At 42.2% G+C, this 23,716-nt stretch overlaps 1 protein-coding gene across 3 annotated transcripts; it reads left to right on the top strand.

Moving 5' to 3' along the window:
- The first annotated feature begins 488 nt into the window (after nucleotides 1-488).
- smad10a (SMAD family member 10a) lies at nucleotides 489-21,644 on the top strand. Of its 3 annotated transcripts, XM_058405006.1 has the most exons (13): nucleotides 489-697; nucleotides 6,213-6,453; nucleotides 11,412-11,586; nucleotides 11,788-11,811; nucleotides 11,949-12,167; nucleotides 12,402-12,578; nucleotides 13,296-13,391; nucleotides 13,497-13,550; nucleotides 13,659-13,842; nucleotides 15,123-15,291; nucleotides 15,632-15,770; nucleotides 16,840-17,006; nucleotides 21,178-21,644. In XM_058405006.1, the coding sequence occupies exons 2-13, from the start codon at nucleotides 6,217-6,219 to the stop codon at nucleotides 21,199-21,201; spliced, it is 1,665 nt and encodes a 554-aa protein (XP_058260989.1). In that variant the 5' UTR covers nucleotides 489-697; nucleotides 6,213-6,216; the 3' UTR covers nucleotides 21,202-21,644. The 3 variants fall into 3 exon arrangements, with proteins under 3 accessions (XP_058260989.1, XP_058260987.1, XP_058260988.1); XM_058405004.1 differs by having other exon boundaries at nucleotides 490-697; nucleotides 16,840-21,644; XM_058405005.1 differs by lacking the exon at nucleotides 489-697 and adding an exon at nucleotides 5,063-5,221 and having other exon boundaries at nucleotides 16,840-21,644.
- The last annotated feature ends 2,072 nt before the right edge of the window (nucleotides 21,645-23,716 follow it).

Genomic DNA, 23,716 nt, shown 5'->3' on the forward strand with positions numbered 1-23,716 from the left:
TGTAAACTGTTCAACATCATCTGCTTAGACATCTGCTTTTTGCCTATTGTTTATTTTTTGTAAAACTTTTAATGGAGTCGAGTTTTGAGCATTTCTTTTAAAGAGTCGATTCTTATTTTGTAAGTCGGCTCACTGGAAAGAGGCGAAATTCTCATCAAATTGTAAAGATAAATTAGTTAAACAGGGATGATGATGATGATGATGATGATGAGTGGGCGTGGTCATGTGTTTTTTGGTGTGTGTGTGTGTGTGTGAGGAGGAGGGGGGAGTTAATCTCAGTGGCGCCACCTTAATAAAACACGCAGTCGCGCCGGAGTGTCAATAAAACGGAAGACGCGCCGCACAAACCCTGAAATGCGGCTCTCTGATTGGCTGAGCGGCCGCCGTCCCTCCGGAGACCGCGGCTTCTTCATTGGCTGGCGCCTGGCGAGACGCTCACGCGCACCGTGTCGACTCGCTTTATTTTTTTTTATTTTTTTTTGTTGTTATCGTACAGGAGGAGGGAGAGAGAGAGAGAGAGAGAGAGAGGGAGAGGGAGAGGAAGAGAGAGAGAGAGAGAGAGAGATGCTGGAGGAGGTTGGTAGATTCATATCGGCTTGGACGGAGAGCTGATGTGACAGCGGGGAGGGGGGGAAGCCGAAACTTGGATTTCTACCTCACTGTCCTGCTTGTGTCCATGTCTATCCTGGGCTGATGTGTGAGTACAGACTCTCTTCATTCACGTTTCTTTTAGCACCAAAGGACGTGGAGATCTTCTACAGCCCACATCTCCAACCTGTCTAATCTCCGTTCAGTCACATCGCGGCGCGTGCAGCTACCTTACGCATCGTGCACCTTATCTCTCGTTCGTTCAGCTGATGTTTAACCCTTCATAAACAGGCTCGTGCTGATGTTGTTGTTGTTGTTGTTGTTGTTTGTGTGCCGTCACTATGAGTTTCACCTCCACTCGCTTCTAAATGTTTGGACGGCGGTCGGCCTCGATGACGTCATAACACCATATAAGGCGCGGCCCGGCTGGCGCGCGCGCGCAAGGTTTGTCTCGGTGCTTCCCTTCAGAGGGACATCTTGAGAAGGCGTGGAGCGTGACGTCAAAACCTCCGGCATTTCGACAGGCTCTGATTAGAGGGGAGGGGCCAGAGACGGGAAGGGGGGGGTAGGTTGGGGAGTAGGGGTAGTTGTAGTAATACCCCTGTGATAACAAAAAGCTTGACCACTCCTAAGGATACTTCACAGGTCCGTACATGTCGCCAGTAGGCATTCCTGCTCCTGGTTGCTATAGTAATAACGTTTATCAGCAGGTGAAGCAATTAGCATACCCTGAGGGAGATTTGGCGTTTGTGTGTAGTGTATATCTGCATCATATCACTGGAGATGAAGGAGAGGGTGTGTGTGCTGTATGAAACGGATCACGTGACCTCTACTGTCTTCGCTCCCATCGGTAGACACTGAACTGTGAAGTTGCTCCATTTTTTGCGTAAAGTTTGCATAAACTTTTCTCACCTAGACACGCCCACATCTAGGTGCCAAAGCTTGCTGTCACTGTTGTCGCCAGCTCTTATTGAAATGATGGTAGCATTAGTGTGGGCTGAAATAATTATTATGTATATAGCTTGATTACTTTTTGTGGAAAAGAAAAAACCTCACATTTTCTCTCCCCTTAAGGCAGCGGTCAGGTCTCCCATGTGGATCCGAAGCATTTTTCACTCCACTTAGCTAAGTTAAAATGAAGTGGAACAAGGAGTGATTGACACAAACAAGGCAGTTGTAGCATCAAAGAAGTAAATAAGGGCTTGTTTTAAGGCTACCCTTCCTATCCTGGTGCTAGTCGTGAGCTCTATCACAGCCCTGTTATGTTATTTAAAATATTGCATTAATTGGAGATCAACTGCCCCTTCTAACAGAATGACCTACCCCAGCCTGCCCCTCCTCCTCCATGTTAAAATGTTCTAAAACCACCACTGGAACTGATTATGGAAGTTGAGCCATCAGCTTAGTGCCATCTTTGGGGTTACCTGAAATGCAAGAGAGTTTTATTAATAATGTAACTATCAGAATCATCTAAAGGACAGACTCAGAGGCCACACCTCCTAGACTTCTACAGGACAGACTCAGAGACCACGCCTCCTAGACTTCTACAGGTCAGACTCAGAGGCCACGCCTCCTAGACTTTGACAGGACAGACTCAGAGGCCATGCCTCCTAGACTTCTACAGGCAGACACAGAGGCCACGCCTCCTAGACTTCTACAGGCAGACACAGAGGCCACGCCTCCTAGACTTCTACAGGCAGACACAGATACCACCACAAAGCCCCCAATCTGCCACTGTTGGGCTCTTGAGCAAGGCTCTTAAGCCTCAGCTGCTCAGTTGTATAATGTAAGTGGCTCTGGATAAGAAAGCCTGCCAAATACTATAAATGTTAAACATAATGGCTTTTACATCCAAGACTACCAGCATGCAAAGGGAAGGGACAAATAATAATATTTAATATTTGTGCACAGCATGGTCATAATATCCAGGGAGAAAAAGTCCAAATGCAATATTCATGCTGTATTGTTCAGTAAACAAACATCGAATCAATCATTAAAAACATCTTCCTTATATAACACAGGTTTCTTATAGTTACAGATATTCACATGTTTAGATTTAATCCAGTGTAAGAAAGCACAGAGCTGAATTCTCAGGGCCCTCAGGACAGGCTATGTTGCTTTACACTTGTGAAAATATTACAAAATGCAAATTTTACTGTCTCTAATAAGCTGCAGTGCAACCCACATGTCCAGTCCTCTCATTAGAGGTTCTGTGTTCGTGGGCTCTCACACAGTGATAATAGGAAGTATCCGGGGTCCTGGTAAAGGTGGAGGTGGTGATAGTGGTGGTGGTGAAAGTTTATGAAAATTTCAAGCGCTTAAAAAACAGCCACTGTTTAATAAAGCCCGAGAACATCTGCCCACAATGTGAGTGACCTTACGTGGCATTGGCAGGAACACGGAGACTCTTTAATCTCGTGGTTCACTTTAGTGATTCATCACGAAGGAGTCTTGGCTTATGATGGCCGCAGAGGAGAGAAGAGGTGTGCAGAAGCGTGTAAATTGTAACTAGTCTATGGTTTCTAGCTCTCTCACATCCTCATTTGTTTCTGCATTGGTTCAAGCTTTCATGCTATCGTCAAAGCCGTCATCTTTCGGATCGTGGATTGTAATATAAACATATTTAATGTGTTACAAGGTGCAGTTTTCCTTTAAGATCCACAGTCTTGCCAAATCAGGCTGGATGAAGCCTCGCTCGCTGTATGTTCCTGTAATGGCAAACATTTCTAATAGCCTGTAAGCGTCATGAGTTTTTACATATTTCTTCTGATGTAAGCTAATTTAGTACAGTTCTATCTGAGTGTAACCGTGAGATAAGATAAGCTGAATCTCAAGCTGAAAAACCCTGGAATAAAAAATGGCTCAGAGTGAAATGGATGTAGGAATATTGCGGTAGTTTGAAGGAGCCTGGCTCCAGAAAGATCAGTGTGTTCAAAAGCATATGAGATGAGAAGACGTACTGCATCTGGTCCAAAGCCACTGGATGTTATTCAGTCCCATACGGCAGGCGACATGATAAGGTGTGTGTAGCAGCAGAGAATGTGATGTGATTCAGGTTGCTGTGCCAGACTGCGTAGGCTGTTCCGTATGGTCGCTATTTACAGCTTTTTTTTCCACCCTAGTGGCTTTAACTCGTGTCCTTTTCGAAGTCTCGGCACCATGCAACTTCTAATGCAATATACTACAAGATTAAAAAAAAATTAATGAGCTTAATGAAAAGGGTGAACAGTAAACCGGACTGGGGCTTTAATCATACAGCATCAGGCATAGAGAGGTGAGGGATTAAATCCTATACAAATATACAGTATGTGCCTCTGGATAGATGTGTCTCTCTGTCTAGGATGATCCAATATGGCTCTCCATATGTGATAATGGAATGTATAAAACTCACATTTAAATATGAAAGATATGTTTGATTTTTAGTACACAATAATGTGCTAGATGTATGGAGGGGACGGTGATGCTTACTTCACTGTATGCAACAGGCAATAAGGACATGTCTCCTTAGTATTCCTAGATACCAAGGCCACGCCTCCCCATGCTGACTTTGTTTAGTCTGACAGACACACGCCTCCTTGACATCTACAGGACATGTGCATAGGCTACGTCTCCTTGACTTCTATAGGACAGACACAGAGGCTACGCCTCCTTGACTTCTACAGGACAGATGCAGAGGCCACCCCCCTTGACTTTTAAAGACAGGTACAGAGGCCACACCTCCTTGACATCTACAAGACATATGCATGCTCCTCTACTTCTTCAGGACAGACACAGATTCCATGCCTACTTTATTTAGTCTGACAGACACAAAGGCAATGCCTCTTTGACTTCTACAAGAAAGACACAATGGCAACGCCTCCTTGACTTCTACAGGACAGACGGAGAGGCAACGCCTCCTTGACTCCTACAGTACAGATGTAGAGGCCACACCTTCTTTACTTGTACAGACAGACACAGAGGTCACACCTCCTTGACTTCTACAGGACAGACACAAAGGCAGGCCACGCCTCCTTGACTTCTACAGAACAGACACAGAGGCCAAACCCCCCTGACTTTTACAGGACACAGAGGCCACACCTCATCTACTTCTACAGGACAGACACAGAGGCCAGGCCACACCTCCACGACTTTTACAGGACAGACACAGAGGCCTCGCCCCCTTGACTTTTACAGGACAGACACATTCAGTGCAGAAATACACTAATAAATTGTAATGTTTGGAATCTGACTTTATTGATACAGAAACACAGGCACCTTCTCAGCCCCGATCACGTCCCTACTGTTACATGATCCACACTAATCGGAACAGACGCACTCATTTCATTGGTCAGTCTTTACACCCGCAGTCCTGGATACAGAATCTACTCTTATTCCAGGCGGCTGCTTGCTTCACTGCAATGGACATGATGCAATATCACAGTAATACCTGAGTGTTTATCTCTGTTCAGTCATGAAAGAGACAATCTGCACAAACACCACTTCTGCAGCATACACAGATCACGCCCAAGGCCAGCGCTCAGTTCGCCTGTATGATGACATCTTTACTTGTTTCTCGGCGTTTTTCCCTAACTTGTCTTCAGCCTTATGCAAACTGCGTACAGAGTTGTAGTGTTATAGTCTTATGTGTGTAATGGTGAGTAGTTCTACCTCATGTTTTTCCTAAAAATAAATGTTTTTTTGTAATCTGTGAATTAGCGGCGAGTGTCTGCGGTGCGACTGAGATCATTACCATGTATACCCTGTACTGTAAAAATGTAGGCTAGCTGAATTTTTATAGAATTAACCTAATATTCGATATTTGCATGTGGGCACATTGAAAAGCAAGGTTAGTTTATTATTAGTTTAGAATTAGTTTATTAGTTAATCATCTTCTCGGTGCTTTGTTATAGGAGTAAAAAAAGGTAGACTTTCTGTCCCTGATGTAGCATTTAGTTGCTTGTGTAGAACTAGGAGTTCTCGCTTCCTTATTCACTTGATCTGATAGTGTGTATAGCACATAATAGCATTATATATACCATATAATATTTCTTTGCTTTTATTAAAAATATGCTGGAGGTCTGTCTTGTCTTCAAAGTGGCTCTCAGATTGATTATTTTTTTTGTTTTATTTTTAAGATCGTCCAAGAGACATGTTAATAAAACGTCGTGGAGAAAGAGGTGCCGTGTTTAGAAAATCTGTATGTCACAGATTTCTCCAATTCCACGTCTTCCTCTTTCATTTCCCTTTCCATCCGAAGCTTTGGCCACGCCTTCCGAGACCTGGATGTATTATATATGTTAAAGAAGGAAACAAAAAGAAATGTATATAGAATTCCTGAGACTAGTTTATAGAGAAATTTCTCGAAATAAATAATTATTAGTCTTAGATCATGTAGCGTATCTGGCATAAATGTCGCTTAGAAAACAATAAAGCATTAGAGAGTGTGTGTTAATATTGTATAGAACAGATCGACCAATCAGATTGCACAATTTGAGAGCAGTGTATTAAACAGAGTTTCTAATAATTACATTAAAATATTCGATAATAAATGTTTCAATCATAATTACATGTGTACATGTGTATGTGGGTTGTGATGTGTTATTATGTATATCCGTGTGTGTGTGTGTGTGTGTGTGTGTGAGCAGCAGAATGTCGGTGAACCCCCCCAGCAGTAACGATGCCTGCCTCAGCATCGTGCACAGCCTCATGTGCCACCGACAAGGCGGCGAGAATGAAGGCTTCGCCAAGAGAGCCATCGAGAGCCTGGTCAAGAAACTGAAGGAGAAGAAGGATGAGCTGGACTCGCTCATCACCGCCATCACCACCAACGGCGTCCATCCCAGCAAGTGCGTCACCATCCAGAGGACGCTAGACGGAAGACTGCAGGTGAGGAAGACCTACACGTGTAGGATTCTCTGTTCGGATCGGTCAGAGAGCTGGTTATTTTATTGGTTAGTTTATCAGGAACGTACACAGGCAGCTTAAAAACGGTGTGTATCTGTTGATATGGAATATTGAAGTGTTTAGTGAGGAGATGTTTGTTCAACATTTCTGGAAGGAGTCTCCAGTGTTAGTGCTTTCCATTACAGACTGTCATGTTACCAAAAAAAACAGATTATTTTTCTCTTACTTACTTCAACAGTGAGAAAATAGAAAGGCCGGGAACGTGAAGCGAGACAATTTTTCACCATTTTTTTCGACAGCTCATAAGATTTAACCCATTTTACCAGTACACTAGTGTTCCAGTTTACCAGCAGAATGGAAATAGACATCACTATAATAAAGAAATGATTGATGTTCAGGCTGTGAGTCTGATCTAAAACGAGTCTGTTGGCTTTCAGTGTGTTTTAGACGTGTGTTTTTCCCTCTGTTGGAGAACCTTACACAGAATTTTACTGGTTGAAGATCAGATCTGAGCTGCTTTTTACATGAACAAACACTCGGAGCGTCTCAGAGAGCAGAAATGGGTTTGAGATCAACATTTACTTTGAAGATACAAACATTTGTGTGGAGAAAAACTAACCGTTTTTGTTTATTTAGAACTTTTCTATGAATATGTTGCTTCTAGTAGGCTACAGAAAAACAGAAACACATACACTATATTGCTAAAAGTTTTGGGACGTCTGCCTTTACATGCACATGAATATAATATGGAGTTGTCCCACCCTTTGCAGCTATAACAGCTTTAACTCTTTTGGGAAGGCTTTCCACAAGATTTAGGAGTGTGTTTATGGGACTTTTTGACCATTCCTCTAGAAGCATATTTGTGAGATGTTCTATCAGGTTGAGGCCAGGCCAGTCAAGTTCCTCCACACCAAACATCCATGTCTTTATGGACCTTGCTTTGGTCACTGGTGTGCAGTCATGTTGGAACAGGAAGCGGTCATCCCCAAACTGTTCCCACAAAGCATGAAATTGTCCAAAATGTCTTGGTATGAAGCTGAAGCATTAAGAGTTCCTTTCACTGGGACTAAGGGGCCGAGCCCAACCCCTGAAAAGCAACACCTGAATTCAATGATTTGGAGGGGTGTCCCAAAACTTTTGGCAATAATAGTGTATGAAACAATGCAAATTCCGGGGTTAGGGTTAGGGGATAGGGTCCTGAGTGTCTACCTTCATATGAGCTTCATATTAACCACCACTGTATAGTGAGACATGACGAAGACGCTCAATCATCAACATGGACACAAGAAAAAACAGGCCAGTAATCTGTTTCTACGAGATTCCTTAATTCAGAGAGTCCTTCCTACAGGAGACGATCCCATACTTCTGAAAGTTCTAATAAACACAAGCAGTTTTTTTCTCATTATCACAGCAGCGAATATTGGTTTCTTTTATACTGTAACTATTACTGTAGCTGCATTGCAGATAAATCCGTTTGTCTCCCAAATTGATGTTCAAAATCTGGTTCACTGACAAAAAACCACTCATTGTTAAATAACTAGTTAAGGACTGTGCGACTTTTCTGCATCTATTTTCGAGCTGCACGCCTGTTTGTACGTGTCACTGGGTACGCATCCTGATCCAGAAACACCCCACATAACCCAATACAGTACATCATATTGCATAGGACAGATTTCGCAGTGAAGTGTGTGTAAGACATGGTGAAGTGTGTGTAAGACATGGTGAAGTGTGTGTAAGACATGGTGAAGTGTGTGTAGCTGCAGAGGATGTGATTTGTTTTAGGATGACTCACTCGGACTGCGTAGGTTAGAGGTGCATGCCTGTGGTCCTGGAGGCCCCGGAGTCCAGCATACTGCTCGCTGCTTTCTCCGCTAACAGACCCCTCATTCAACTGAGCACTTCATTACCAACGCTAGCGCTTGTGTTAAATCCCCTGTCCCGGGCTCCTGCTCTCTGATGTAGCACAGTGCTCGTGTGCTGGCGTGTGGAAGCTGTTTAACATGATAATTGGTTTACAGAGATTTAATGGCTAAGGGTTGAATCTGTTTTCCTTTGACTGGTTTGACTGGTTTTACTGTGTGCTTTACTGCAGTTTGTTCTGGTAGTTTAGTGGTGGAGGTATGGGATGATTGATTTATCTATGACGACGATGATCTATCTATCTATCTATCTATCTATCTATCTATCTATCTATCTATCTATCTATCTATCTATCTATCTATCTATCTATCTATCTATCTAGTTAAAGTTCCTTCTTTCTATCTGTCTGACCATCTATCCGTGTACACAGATAGATATATAGCTAGCTAGATGGATGATAGCAGCAGATAATCCAATGATCATCCATCCATCCATTTATCCATCCATCTACTTATCCATCCATCCCTCTATCTTTCCCTCCAACTGTCAATTTATCTATATACTCAGATATAAGGTGGATGGATGGAATGATGGTAGAAGCAGAGGATCCATCAATCCATCCATCCATCCATCCATCTTTCCCTACGACTGTCAGTTTATCTACATATTCAGATATAAGATGGATTGATGGAATGATGATAGCAGCAGAAGATCCATCCGTCCATCCATCCATACTTCCTTCCATCCATCTGTTCATTTATTTATGTACACAGATAGATATGGAGCTAGTCAGATGGAGAGATGGATTGATGAATGTATGATAGCAGCAGAGGATAGATCCATCCGTCCATCCATCCATCCATCTATCCATCCATAAAAGTTCCCATCCATACTTCCTTCCATCCATCTGTTCATTTATCTGTGTACACAGATAGATATATTGCTACCAAGCTAGATGGATATCTGGATGGATGGATGGATGGATGATAGCAGCAGAATGTTTATCCATACGTCCATCCATCCATCCCTCTGTCCATATATCTGTGTGCACAGATAGATATATAGCTAGGTAAATGGATAAATGGATAGATGGTTGGATTAATGGATAATAGCAGCAGAGTATCCATCCATACATCCATATATCCATCCAGATGGATAGATGGATGGATGGACAGATAGTTAGATGGATGGAAGAATATACTTTATTGATCTCCAAAAAAGTTCTAATCCATGCCGTAAGGGGAGCAGGATCAAACGCTCGGAAACGTGACCGCTGCACCAATTCTTTCCCCTTGTATCAGTCCATGATTAAAGTGAAAACAGATACACTCCTCCTCCATGCTGTACAGGGTGTAAACCTCATCATGCATTTCGACTGTATGATTGTGATTATATGTCACTTGCTAATGAAGAATTGCGTGTGATTAGTACGGTATCTCAGTAGCTGAGGTTGTGGTGATAAATTTATCACTCTGTATTGCCCCCTAGTGGAAGACCAGACACCTGCTCTTCTTCTTTTCAGTTCATTTACAATCAGGAAGAAATTAGAGCTTCAGATTTTAAATTCATTCAGTGGACTGGATTACGATCCTTACTGGGAAGTCTGGTGTCGGGTTTGATTAAACAGTACTTGCATTTGGTTTGATTTGATCCAGTAGCCTGATGTGGAGGTTTTATTGTGTACAGTAATATGACTGTAGCAGTGTAACGTTCAAGTGGTCTGGATTGTGCTTTTCACATCGCCGAACATCCTTCTGGAAGAATCTCAGTGTTGCTATGGACTGATTGTCTCTTTAAGATACTTCTGTGTAGCTGTATAGATATGTGGGCTCTTTGAGGCTGGCTGAATGACGGCTGCACTGAATTCCAAAGGTTTTTGTTCAGCTGTCACAGATCAGTCATCATATCTGTGTGTGTGTGTGTGTGTGTGTGCTGCTTACTGTCATGTCTTGCAGCAGCCAGCAATCATGGGTAAAGCTGAAAGCCCGTCCATTTCAGAGATGTGTTTTAAAGAACTTGCCGGCGCTTATTAATTCCCCGGTATCCCTTGCCAACAGTAGCCATGGCAACCAGGTGATTAAGGGCAGAACTGTCGTATGATTACATTTGATTAAGAAGTTCGATGTCCGGCTTGATTATGGAGCGAGGGATAAGATCAGGGATATATATAGAGAGAGAGATAGAGTGGAAGATTATCTTATGCTTTGGGAGACAAAGGGAACGAGGGATGTTGAGAGAGAGAGAGAGAGAGAGAGATGGAGAAATGGCGAGGCCATGAGGGATGTTTTGTCTGAAACCCCAGGAAGGAGGCGGGGTTAACGTAATGCTGTCTATTATTTTGCCATGTGTAGAAGGTGTGATGCTATTCAGGCGACACAAAAGCAAGCCGCTGCGTGCATATGGCCGTGTGGGCGTCCACGATCACTCTGCTTCCACCATTCAGTGCTTCCTGATGGAGCCGAGCTGAACTGCTGACTGAAGATGTCGTGCCTCACCTTGGCCGACCTTTTTTTCCATAAAGTGCGAGAGAGGAGATGAATGAAAAGAGAGAGAGAGAGAGAGAGAGAGGGAGAGATAAAGAGATAACGAGAGGGTTTGAAGAGTGAGACATTTAATTAATTAAAATCCAACCGAGAAAGACAGAGAATTTGTGAGAACATTCTGGATGCTTCATAATCCATATAAGGCGTGTCATTGAGTCCATATATGGACGTGGGTGTGTCTTAAATGCTGTCAATGTCTTCCAGCCTGTATATGCATGAAGAAGGAAGTCACTGGCATTCACGTATGCACCTGTTCATAAGTATTGGAACATAATTCATAAAGCAGTACAACCGAATCCAGCCAGTATAGAATAGAAGATAATAAATCATATAAAATATATATAGTATATGAAGGTATTAAGTACAGCGTAAATATAACACTGTTAAATACAGTATATATTTTTAACTTCATGCTCGGTGCTTTATCCCGGTCACTGTGATCCTGGGAGTGCTCATAATAAATCTTTCATGCATCATGAATTTGAGACATTATTAATGCATCAGTGATGAACAGTGTGTGTGTGTGTGTGTGTCTAGGTGGCTGGACGGAAAGGTTTCCCCCATGTGATCTACGCTCGTCTATGGCGCTGGCCGGACCTTCACAAAAATGAGCTGAAGCACGTCAAGTTCTGCCAGTATGCCTTCGACTTGAAGTACGACAACGTGTGTGTGAATCCGTATCACTACGAGAGAGTCGTCTCTCCCGGCATCGGTCAGTTACCGTCTTTTCGCTACTACTGTATTACAGTTTTGTTCTCAATTCTGATTGGTCAGTATTGTATAACAGCACAAATCACAGGATTAATGCACTTGTAACACACTTCTAATGCTATTATGTTACTATAGCAACCACTATAGTCGTTACGTGAATGTATTATATCATTTTATCTCTTTTCTTTGTCTCTATCACTAGTTGGCCTCAGCCTACAGAACACAGGTGAGAGAGTGTGATAAATATTCATGCTCATATTTATTCTGAGATTTCTCTCTCAGAGGGACTTTTATGCTGTATTACTTTAAAGGTAAGGATTACTTTTCTTTTCCCCGTGGTCTTGGCCACCCTGTGTGTTGCAGCTCCGTCCGGCAGGCTGATTAAAGAGGAATACACCCACGACTGCGTTCAGATGGACGTTCCTCCTGGTTTGCCTCCACAGTCAGACCACCAGGGGGCGATGAAGCTCCCTGCACCGGAGCATTACCCCCCACCGCTGCCTCCGTTACAGATGCCCCCTGAAGCGGCACGCTGCCCTCCGCCTGCCAACCTCTACCCCAACATGCCCCTCTCTCCAACCGGTAAGATCTTCAGAGTGGAGCAAGGTTTATACAACTGGATCAGTGAGCAATGGAAGAAAAACTGATTCTAAAAGTCCTGCTAATTTTTGCAGTTAGGTTATTAGGCAATAAGTTTGGACCCTCCATCTCTCTCTCTCTCTCTCTCTCTCTCTCTCTCCCTCTCTCCCTCTCTCTCTCGCACACACTTTAAACCTCTCTCTCTCTCTCTCTCTCTCTCTCTCTCTTGCTCTCTAGCATCTGGCTCGATGATGTCCATGCAGGCTGGTCACAATGAGGGTCTCCTGCAGATCGCATCCCCTCAGGCTCAGGTCATGACCCCGACCCCTCCTCCTTCAACGCCCCCTCAGGCCCCGCCCACTCAGAACGGCTACAACGGCTCCAAACACACTCAGTCACAGGGATCCTTTCACAGTAAGACTTGACCCATATAACACACTGCACCATATTAGTACCAAACCTGGCATCGTATCAGCTCCGGATCCACATAACAGACCCGGCTTGGTATTTTTACACCAGAATAGATTTGTTGCTAAATTTTTGCAAAGAATATTGTTATTCTTGGGTCTAAGCTTTTTATTTTATTTTTTTATTATTATTTATTATTTATTTTATTATGTCTGGTCCAGATCTGGCACAGATCCGGTTCAAACACTGGTCAGCTGAAACCAAATATTGACCATGATGGTTTATTAAACAATGTTCTGACTCTTCTACTACTTTAAAAAAGTACACAGTTTTAAATGAAAAATGTTTTAATTTCAACTTATAATGTAGAATGTTGATGGAGATAAACTCAATTCACAGCCACCTCTGTGGTCCGATTCCTGGATAAATCACCTGATTACATGTTTATAGAGTCTTCGCTTGCAGCTTAGACAAAGTTTCTGGGAACGTAGAAGTGAGATGTGAGGAAAAACTGCTGTGTCTGTGGCTGAATTCCTGCAAAGCAGACAAAAAACTAGGAATCAAGCAAAAGAATGTTTCCCTAAGGAAATTTAGTGATAAAAACTGATTAAAACTAAATCTAAATCCTGAAACCTTGCTAGTGACATTTATTAGATAGCTATTTAGCTTATTAGCCTAAGCAGTTCAGCTGGGAATCCTAGTGTTCTGTCTGAATTGTTTCAGCTACTTGGACGGGAAGCAGCACGGCCTCTTACACTCCTATAGGACGCCAACAAAGCAGCCGCGCCCACCAGCCTCCTCTCCACCACCCCCACTACTGTAAGTAATAAAAAGTAACAGAGGTTGAAGAGTCAGGAGGATGAGACCGAGAGCTTGGATTGATCCCAGTCTTAACAGTGCTGTCTTGTGTGTGTTGATATTCAGGGTCTCAGCATCACAGCTCGTCATCGTTCCCTCCACCAGTCTCCAACCATCCAGGTACGTTTTGTACACCAGTATTATGCTATATATTTAATCTAGAATTACACACATGGATATTCTTCCTTTATCTCTCTGTCTCTGAATGGTATACGTCTGGCTTCTCAGGGCCGGAGTTCTGGTGCTCTATCTCGTATTTTGAGATGGACGTTCAGGTTGGTGAGATGTTTAAGGTGTTGTCCAGTTGCCCTGTGGTGACGGTGGATGGCTATGTGGATCCATCTGGAGGAGATCGTTTCTGCCTCGGGCAGCTCAGTAATGTTCACCGTACTGAGGCCAGTGAAAGGGCAAGGTCTGTATCTCTCACACACACACACACACATACACACACACACACCTTCTTTCTGTGTGTGTCTGAGAGTGGACTGACAAACACAGAGGTCATAACTACTTTATTTAGACTGATAGACGCAGAGGCCACGCCTTCTTTATTTAGGCTGATAGACAGAGGCCGCGCCTCCTTCACTGAGATTGACAGACACAGAGGCCATGTCTTCTTTAATTAAACTGATATACATAGAGGCCACACCTCCTTCATTGGAACTGACAGAAACAGAGGCCACACCTTCTTTATTTAGATGATAGACACAGAGGCCACACCTAATTCACTGGGACTAATGAACAGATAGGCCATGCCTTCTTTATTTAGATGATAGACACAGAGGCCACACCTCCTTCACTGGGACTGATGAACACAGGCCACGTCTTCTTTAATTAAACTGATATACATAGAGGCCACACCTCCTTCATTGGAACTGACAGAAACAGAGGCCACACCATCTTTATTTAGATGATAGACACAGAGGCCACACCTCCTTTACAGGGACTGACAGAAACAGAGGCCATACCTTCTTTATTTAGACAATAGACACAAAGGCCACACCTCCTTTATTGAAACTGATAAATGCAGAGTCCACGCCTCCTTCAGTGGGACTGATTGACACAAAGGCCACGCCTCCTTCACTGTGACTGTTTGACAAAAGAGCCCACGCCTTCTTCACTGGGACTGATTGACACAGAGGCCATGCCTCCTTCACTGGGACTGATTGACACAGAGGCCACGCCTCCTTCACTGGGACTGATTGACTCAGAGGCTACACCTCCTTCACTGGAACTGATTGACTCAGAGGCCATGCCTTCTTCACTGGGACTGATTGACTCAGAGGCTACACCTCCTTCACTGGAACTGATTGACTCAGAGGCCATGCCTTCTTCACTGGAACTGATTGACTCAGAGGCCATGCCTTCTTCACTGGGACTGATTGACACAGAGGCCACGCCTCCTTCACTGGGACTGATTGACTCAGAGGCTACACCTCCTTCACTGGAACTGATTGACACAGAGGCCATGCCTCCTTCACTGGGACTGATTGACACAGAGGCCACGCCTCCTTCACTGGAACTGATTGACACAGAGTCCACGCCTCCTTCACTGGGACTGATTGACACAGAGGCCACGCCTCCTTCACTGGGACTGTTTGACACAAAGGCCACGCCTCCTTCACTGGGAGCAGGAATATATTGCGTCATGTGTAGTATTTCACACTTGTTTGTTTTTCCCTCCTCTGTCAGGTTACACATCGGTAAAGGCGTGCAGCTGGAGTGTCGAGGTGAGGGGGATGTGTGGATGCGATGTCTGAGTGATCACGCTGTTTTCGTTCAGAGCTACTACCTGGACAGAGAGGCAGGACGAGCGCCGGGGGACGCTGTCCACAAAATCTACCCAGGAGCCTACATCAAGGTGACCAGCTCTTATTACACGCATACCTGTAGCAATAGCTGTTTATTCTTATACGATTCAGTAGATAAATATCAGAGGCAGTCACTTTGCTTGGGGCAGTTTCCTTTTAACAATAAGTGAAGCATAATAACAAAAGATGATGCTTTTATTGAAGGGAAGAAGGCAGCTCAGGAGGAGCTTTATCCATTGATTTTTCATGATTGATTTTTAATCACGGGCCAGGCTACCTATTTTTTTAGATCAGAGTTAAGGTGAACTGAGTGAACAGTGTATCATGGCTCCTTCTGCTCTGTAGGACTAGAGCAGATTGTGTGACGGTGTGTTGTTTATGACCGTGTAGGTGTTCGATCTGCGTCAGTGCCATCGGCAGATGCAGCAGCAGGCGGCCACGGCTCAGGCAGCGGCAGCGGCTCAGGCAGCCGCCGTGGCAGGGAACATTCCGGGTCCAGGGAGCGTCGGGGGCATCGCTCCTGCAATCAGTGAGTACAAACACTCAGAGTGGACACAGGACGCTCAACAAAACACTTCTCATGGATGTAATATATAACATGCAAAAAATTTATTCTTAAAGAAATTTGATTTGCAAGAAAAATGTATATAGTGAACCTAACACTTGTTTATGCATTTATTTCTAAATTAAAATTAATATTTTAAAAAGTAGTTTTTACTGAAATCAGCGTTTCCTCACACAAGTATTTTCTGTTTAGAGTTTTAGAGAAGAAAAAGCTTTCCTTTTTAAACAAAACTTCCTGTCTGAAGCAGGTTGAGAAAATGCCAAGGGTGTTCAAATCTCCAGGAATAATTCAATTTAATTCAATTTGATTTTATTTGTGTAGCGCTTTTAACGCAAAATTAGATTTACAGTAATATAAAAAAAAATCCGAATAAAAATAATAACGTTTAAAATGTAGAATTGTATTTATGCCTTATATTTATACAGTTATGAAGTTTTTTCTTAGTCACTGTGTAATTACATATGTCGTAATTGTTATTTTTATGGCGATAATTTTATTGTTTGTTTTTTTTTAAATAATACAATATAGTACATAAGGGGGACTTTTGCGAAGTGCAGTCTTAATTCAGAAATAATTTCCCTTATGATTCAAACTCATATCCTTATACTGAGGCTGCACAGGACGGACAAATCAAATCAAATCAAATCAAATCAAATAAATTAAAATAAAAAACGAAATAACTAAACTAATAATAAAAATAAATAAAATAAAACAAAATAAAATAAAAAACAAATGAACTATATTAATAATAAAATGAAATAAAATATAATAAAAATAAATAAAATAATAATGTAATAAAACATAATAAAATAATAAAATAAATGTTTTGCTTGGAATTTATACCTATGCTGTTCTTATTTACAGCATCTGCCATTTTCCCAGCCCCTTTCTGAGTTCTAGCACATACAGTGTCCAGACATTAATAATACACTACTCTGAGTCTCACAGTGTCGGAGAAAAAGAGAGTGTGAAGCAGACAGTCGAGTTCTTGACCTTTTCTGAATTAAGGAATCTTATTTGCTCTGATCTGCAGGTCTGTCGGCAGCTGCAGGGATCGGCGTGGACGACCTGCGCAGGTTGTGTATCCTGCGTCTGAGCTTCGTGAAGGGCTGGGGACCCGATTACCCACGCCACAGCATCACACACACACCCTGCTGGGTGGAGGTGCATCTCCACCGCGCCCTGCAGCTGCTGGACGAGGTGCTACACACCATGCCTCTGGCAGACCCTGGACCTTCTAACTGAGAGCAGGGAGAGATAACCACACACACACACACACACACACACACACACACACCACACACACACACACACACACACTGAACAAGCATGGTTTAAGTCTCTGTTTCAGTACTGTTTATAACGCATCCTGGGTGACTTTCCCTCAAAAAATATATCAGTAATCTATTGGTTATTTGTAATTCTGTATTTTTAACATTTTAAACACATGATGATGTTGCTAGGCAATAAGGAGCTGTGGACTGTAAGGCTAACAATATAGCTAGATAGCATCACAAAGACTACGTAAAGGTGAAATGGCAAAGAAAACGGTACAATCTCATCAGGAAGACCAACATTTACCTCAGATGTGCTGTTTAATTACTACAAAAATACTGTGTGTAGCTAAAATTACACTTTACTTACACAAACAACAAACAGCTTTTACTGAAACGTCAACATGGTGTCACAAAACAGAGAATTTTAAAGTGAACAGAGACAAGAGTAGGTTGTTTAGAGCGAATCATAATGTAAACACAGAGAACATGATCCTATTTTGCTTAAGGCAATCTGTCAGAACTACCAACGTTTACCTCAAACAACATGATTACAGGCTACTTACGACTAAAAGGATGCTACAAACGAGTTTAATGTAAAGATTTTCTTCTACATAGCTAGCATTCTGACGTGACACTTAGCATGCTGTTAGCTAACTTGCTAACCTTGCTAGCTGAATGAGGTAATAAATTTAGATTTTCCTGAATTGGCTTCAGTCTGAACAAATTTGAGTTCATCGACCTGTTTAGCTTTAAGCTTTTTACCTTTTGCGTCAGTTCTTCTCCTGACGTCTACGTGCAGGTTCAATCCAAAAACAAAACATATTCTTGAGTCTGGTTTCTTTGAGAAGAATCACTAAAGGTTCTATACTATATTGCCAAAAGTTTTGGGACACCCCTCCAAATCATTGAATTCAGGTGTTGTTTTTCAGGGGTTGGGCTCGGCCCCTTAGTTCCAGTGAAAGGAACTCTTAATGCTTCAGCTTCATACCAAGACATTTTGGACAAATTCATGCTCTTTGTGGGAACAGTTTGGGGATGACCCCTTCCTGTACCAACATGACTGCACACCAGTGACCAAAGCAAGGTCCATAAAGACATGGATGAGTGAGTTTGGTGTGGAGGAACTTGACTGAGTCCTGACCTCAACCCCATAGAACACCTTTGGGATGAATTAGAGAGGAGACTGTGAGCCAGACCTTCTCGTCCAACATCAGTGCCTGACCTCACAAACGTACTTCTAGAGGAATGGTTAAAAATTCCCATAAAAACACTCCTAAACCTTGTGGAAAGCCTTCCCAGAAGAGTTGAAGCTGTTATAGCTGCAAAGGGCGGAGTAACTCCATATTACATTCATGTGCATGTAAAGGCAGGCGTCCCAAAACTTTTGGCAATATAGTGTAGCTAGAAAAGAAAGTGTTTCTTTCACAGAGAGAGAGAAAGACAGAGAGAGAACTCCTATAGGAAGCTAGGAACAGAAGAGGAACGCTATTCAGTCAAAGGGGAAGGGGTAGGAGGGCAAGTCGCTAAGGGGGTGTTAAGGACAGTACTGTAACGTAGCCTTACTGTTTATCACTCATTAGATTCATGCAAATGCAATCTATGGAGCTGTTCCATAGGGATGGAATGTACTTTTTAGCAGAATAGATGTATGTATTTAATTTAGCACTGCCTATCTTCTGATTAATGCAAGTCTCCTCTAGGCACGTGTCGAGTGTCAGTCTGTATCACGGGACTGTGTATTGTTATAGAAGACTACCCCTGTGTTCCACTCAGGAGGAGGCTGCCTAGCTCCGCCGCATTACGGGCACTTTAAACGTGAAGTAAAACCCGTCCCACTCACTAGGCAGCACTCTGTCGTTCAGTTATATTTTTTTGTAAAGAGTCGTTTCATTTGAATGGATAATTGTGATAACGTCATAAACTGCAATAAACGGTCAGTCAGTTATCGTGATACGTGAAGGTGATATCGGCACGTGCCTAGCTTTCACAGGGTTGAGTTCAGGGAAATAGCTTTACTGCCCCGTACACTCTCCGAAATCAGAAGATGCTAAACTGTATCCTTCCTCGTCGCCGAACTTTTACCTGGTATTTTTTAAAAGATGGACAGTGGTTTAGTGGTTAGGGTGTCTGCCTCACACCTCCAGGGGTTGGGCTCTGAGTTTGGATGTTCTCGCGGTGCTTCAGGGGTTTCCTCTGGGTTCTCTAGTTTCCTACTGCAGTCCAAAGACATCCAATATAGGCTGATTGGCATCTTTAAAATTGTCCACTGTGTGTCTGTGGGTGTGTGAGATTGTGCCCTGTGTTGGGTTGGCACCCCGTCCAGGGTATCCCCTGCCTTGTGCCCCTCCCCCATCTTATCTTGATGAAAGCTTTTTTGTTGCACTAAAGGTAAAAAAAAATATATACACCGATTAGCCATAACATTATGACCAGTGAGAGGTGAAGTGAGTAAGACTGATGATCTCCTCTTCCTGGCACCTGTTAGTGGGTGGGATATATTAGGCAGCAAGTCAACATTTTGTCCTCAAAGTTGATGTGTTAGAAGCAGGAAAAATGGACAAGTGTAAGGATTTGAGCGAGTTTGATGAAGGGCGATAGACGAGTAGATCAAGCATCTCCAAAACTGCAGCTCTTGTGGGTTGTTCCCGGTCTGCAGTGGTCAGTATCTATCAAAAGTGGTCCAAGGAAGGAACAGTGGTGAACTGGAGACAGGGTCATGGGCAGTCAAGGCTTGTGGGGAGCGAAGGCTGGACCGTGTGATCCGATCCAACAGACGAGCTAGTGTTGCTCAAATTGCTGGAGAAGTTAATGCTGGTTCTGATAGAAAGGGGTCAGGATACACAGTGCAGGACGGGTCAGCAAAAGGGGGGACCAACACAATATTAGGCCTGTGGTCATGATGTTATGCCTGATCGCTGTATATATATATATATATATATATATATATATATATATATATATATATATATATATATATATATATATGACGGCATGAGGGAATGGTACAGTTTAGTATTTTCTTTTTTTTTAATGAGAGTATGCACTGGTCCAGATTTGCACATGGCTGAATTATAGTAATAATAATACAGAATAATATTCACAAATACAGAATAATCAATTCACACACACTCACACAGAAACACACACACACACACTCACACACACACGACTTCTGCAGGTTTGTTAAGTGCGTGATAACCGGGCGCGCTCCTCAGAAGCCGGCTCCTTGAGGCCAAACTGTTCAGGAACTCACTTTAGACGGAAAACAGGACAGACCTCGAAACCCCCGAACTCTCACTATCTCCGTGCTTCGTGTTCCTCTGTGCGTGTGTGTGCGTGTGTGTGTTTGCGTGAGTATGGAAGCCGACTCCACTTCCCGTGCTCGTCCCGAGTGTGTCCGACGATCCGTACGAGCGCAGCCTTCGAGCTCATTTATTTTCATACAAAGAAAAAAAAAGAAGAAGCAAAGAAACATTTTGTTCAGCTTTAAAATGGTGGTGTTGGTATTTTTTGTGGTGCTGCAGTATGGTGTTTTGTGAGCAAATCATCTGCCATGTGGTGTACACCAAAGCCTCAGAATACCTCATCCTAAATCAAGCACGGACCCGGATTTATGTTTTAAAGCCAAAAAAAAAGAAGAAAAAGGGACATTATTTTGCAGTCTTCACTCCACCTCATGCTGTTTCACTGAATGAAAAGGGATCATAACTCATCTAGTTACAAAGATTTCCAGCATTTTGCTTCCTGACTCCACTCCACGAGCCTGCACCGGTTTACAGGAACATCCTACTTGCAAGGATAATGCGGAGAAAATACCATCACGACACGTGATATGAATCCCCACCAAATAATGTGAAGCCATAATCTGAATATTTGTATATTTTCAACAAACCACGTCCAGATGAGTTACCATCAGCAGCAACAGAGCTCTGATCGTTATGTATCATTACGTTATAATATATCCCAACCATCATACCAGAAAAGTCTATTCTTTAATAATAGATAATAATAATACATTTTTTATTTGTTTTTGTTTTTTTTTTAAATCCAGTCACTCTTATATTAAAGCCTGGATTTACATCCTCCATCTCCAGATCTATCTTCTGAACCCTACCTGAGGTTCAGAACTGAGGTTTCCTGGGTCCATCGTCTCCCATCAGATTCTTCAGTAGATCTTCAGTAGCCGGATCAGATGTGGTGGATGAGGAAAGGGAATAAAGAGGAGGAATGTTCATCCTTTGGAATAAATAAATAAATAAATAAATAAATAAAGGACTATTGTAAATACATCACAGTGAGTATTGAGTAAAAGAGTGAAACAGTATTGGATGTGCTCACGTGTACTGTATGCATTCGTAATAAGGGAAGTGGTTAACGTTTATGCACTGAAGACGCGGACCAGCAAGACGAGATCGCATGTATTCACAGACCACTATTATTATTATTGTTGTTGTTATTTTTGGATTTATGATATTTGTGCCTTTCTGTTTCGTGTTATTTTTATGTTGGAGGATTTAGGTTGGTGAGTTAGACATGTGCCGATAATTCAATGGTAATGTGGACGCTTATATAATAATATAATATAATATAATATAATATAATATAATATAATATAATATAATATAATATAATATAATATAATATAATATAATATAATATAATATAATATAATATTATATTATATTATATTATATTATATTATATTATATTATATTATATTATATTATATTATATTATATTATATTATCCTTCTGTCCTTTTCAGAAGGCTGGAAGAATTTACGAATTTCGGACAAATTCACCTCAGATTTCTTTAATAAAATGTTTTAGATAAGAATCTATCATCTCTACGTAGCCCCAGATTCTAGAAACGTGCGAAATAATGAATACCTTGTGGACCACCGACATCCATCCCTCTCAGCTGTCAGTTAAAAACTATTTTAATATTTCATTAAGTCCTTCTTGGAAGTTTGGATTTACGAGTTGGGAATTCTATGATTTCATTCGTTTTAAGTTGTAAGGGAAAGTTGTTGGCATTGTTAACGTTGTTAGCGAATGACTGAGGCTGCTTTCTGAAAAACGCGTTAGCTAGCTTGTCAAGTGGTTTTGTTCGCCTAGTTTCTTTGGGTCATTTTGGTTAATGCTATTTAAAAATGTTTTTTATTGAAAATGAGTTTTTATTGAAGCTAGTTTATGAACTACCAGCGCGCTAGCTGTTAACCTGAGTTATTACATTAAGAAAGTTAGCTAGGCGTGAAGAGGAAGTTTCTTCGCGGTTACCTAGCTAGCTCAGGAACTTGGTAATTTCTTTGTTTTTACCCAAGCTGCAAATTTCACAGTGACTAAACGAGCGTACGATGAGACACATCCGGTGCGGATAAGACGAGAAGTGCTACATGTGCACATTTTACCCGTCGTCTCTAACATGATAAACCCTGACGATGTCACATAATCTCAGTTATCTTGTCCACTTTATCGCGCCGTTTCGATCGGCACATGTCTAACAAACCGTGTCATTTTATTCCATCGTGATTGTGTTTTTTACTGCTTTTATTTGCAGCGACTGTGAAACCCTCACTACGTCTGGAATGTATCTTCTCTTTAGCAGCGTTCAGGTTTGACGATGGACACCAGAGTCCGGGGTTGTGTATGACGCAGGCTCAGGTCACACAGAGAACTCCGAGCCTCTGTGAGCTTAAACACACCGGCGCTAGTTACGATTATTCTGCCTTTTTCTTTCAGCATTATTTCATACGAGACTTCAGTCTGCTGGTTGGATTCAAAGCTGAATTTTAACCTGGACTTCAGATCAGATCGCAGAAAATCGATCGCTCCTCTGTCAAAACCCCGACCCCCGCCCACTTTCCCGCCATTAACAGACCCCTATCTCGCCTGCCCATCCCCCGGCCGTCCATTCGGCTCTGCTTGAACTTGTACATAACATTTACTACACGAGCTGTTGGTGAATTAACATAGTGATTTGAAGCATCTGTTATAAAATAGAAATAGAGTTTAGTTTTGCTACCGCATAGCTTGCTAATTACTGTAGCGCAGAAACAAACGTTTTGGGTCCAAACCCGTTAAGCGGCGACGGTTTTAGACGACGCCGTCGTTCCGCCTCGAGGTCAAACGAAGGTCGTCATCTCCCCGTCGCCGTGACGTGAAAGTAGGTTTATTTCTAACACCTTGTGTCACCTCGCCCACTACTCCTACGATATATTCGGTGTTCTGTTTGTAGCTTTCTCTGAGAATAGAACCTTTCCTTTAGGCATTGTTCATCAGGACAAACTGAAAAAAGCGCTTGTTTGCCTCTGATGCTTAATGAAGTTATAAAATACATGATGAAATCATGGGTCAGTAACATGACAATCAGTGAACTGGAGAAAAAAAAAAAAAACAACCTGAATCTAAAAGCATTCCACGTGTTTCTTACAAAAGTATTTATCGGTATGTTACCTGGTGTGAAAAACTGGACTATTTTATCGATATTGTTATTTCAGTTATTGTTGTAATTAGAATTATTTTATTGTTGAAGGACGTTCAGCTCCTGTATGTTGACTGTACACCAAAGTTAAGTAAAAAAAAAAAATCATTTTGATACACTTACGGTGTGAGAGTCGTGTTTGACGGGACA

The sequence above is a fragment of the Hemibagrus wyckioides genome, linkage group LG12 (assembly GCF_019097595.1).
Source record: "Hemibagrus wyckioides isolate EC202008001 linkage group LG12, SWU_Hwy_1.0, whole genome shotgun sequence".
Taxonomy (NCBI): Eukaryota; Metazoa; Chordata; class Actinopteri; order Siluriformes; family Bagridae; genus Hemibagrus; species Hemibagrus wyckioides.

What these genes read in the sequence shown, in the direction of transcription:
- smad10a (XM_058405004.1), top strand. Translation starts at nt 6,217, where the DNA reads ATGTCGGTGAACCCCCCCAGCAGTAACGATGCCTGCCTCAGCATCGTG. An exon ending in CCTCAGCCTACAGAACACAG is followed by an intron (nt 11,812 to 11,948) that starts GTGAGAGAGTGT and finishes TGTGTGTTGCAG; the next exon opens with CTCCGTCCGGCAGGCTGATT. An exon ending in TCTCCACCACCCCCACTACT is followed by an intron (nt 13,392 to 13,496) that starts GTAAGTAATAAA and finishes GTTGATATTCAG; the next exon opens with GGTCTCAGCATCACAGCTCG.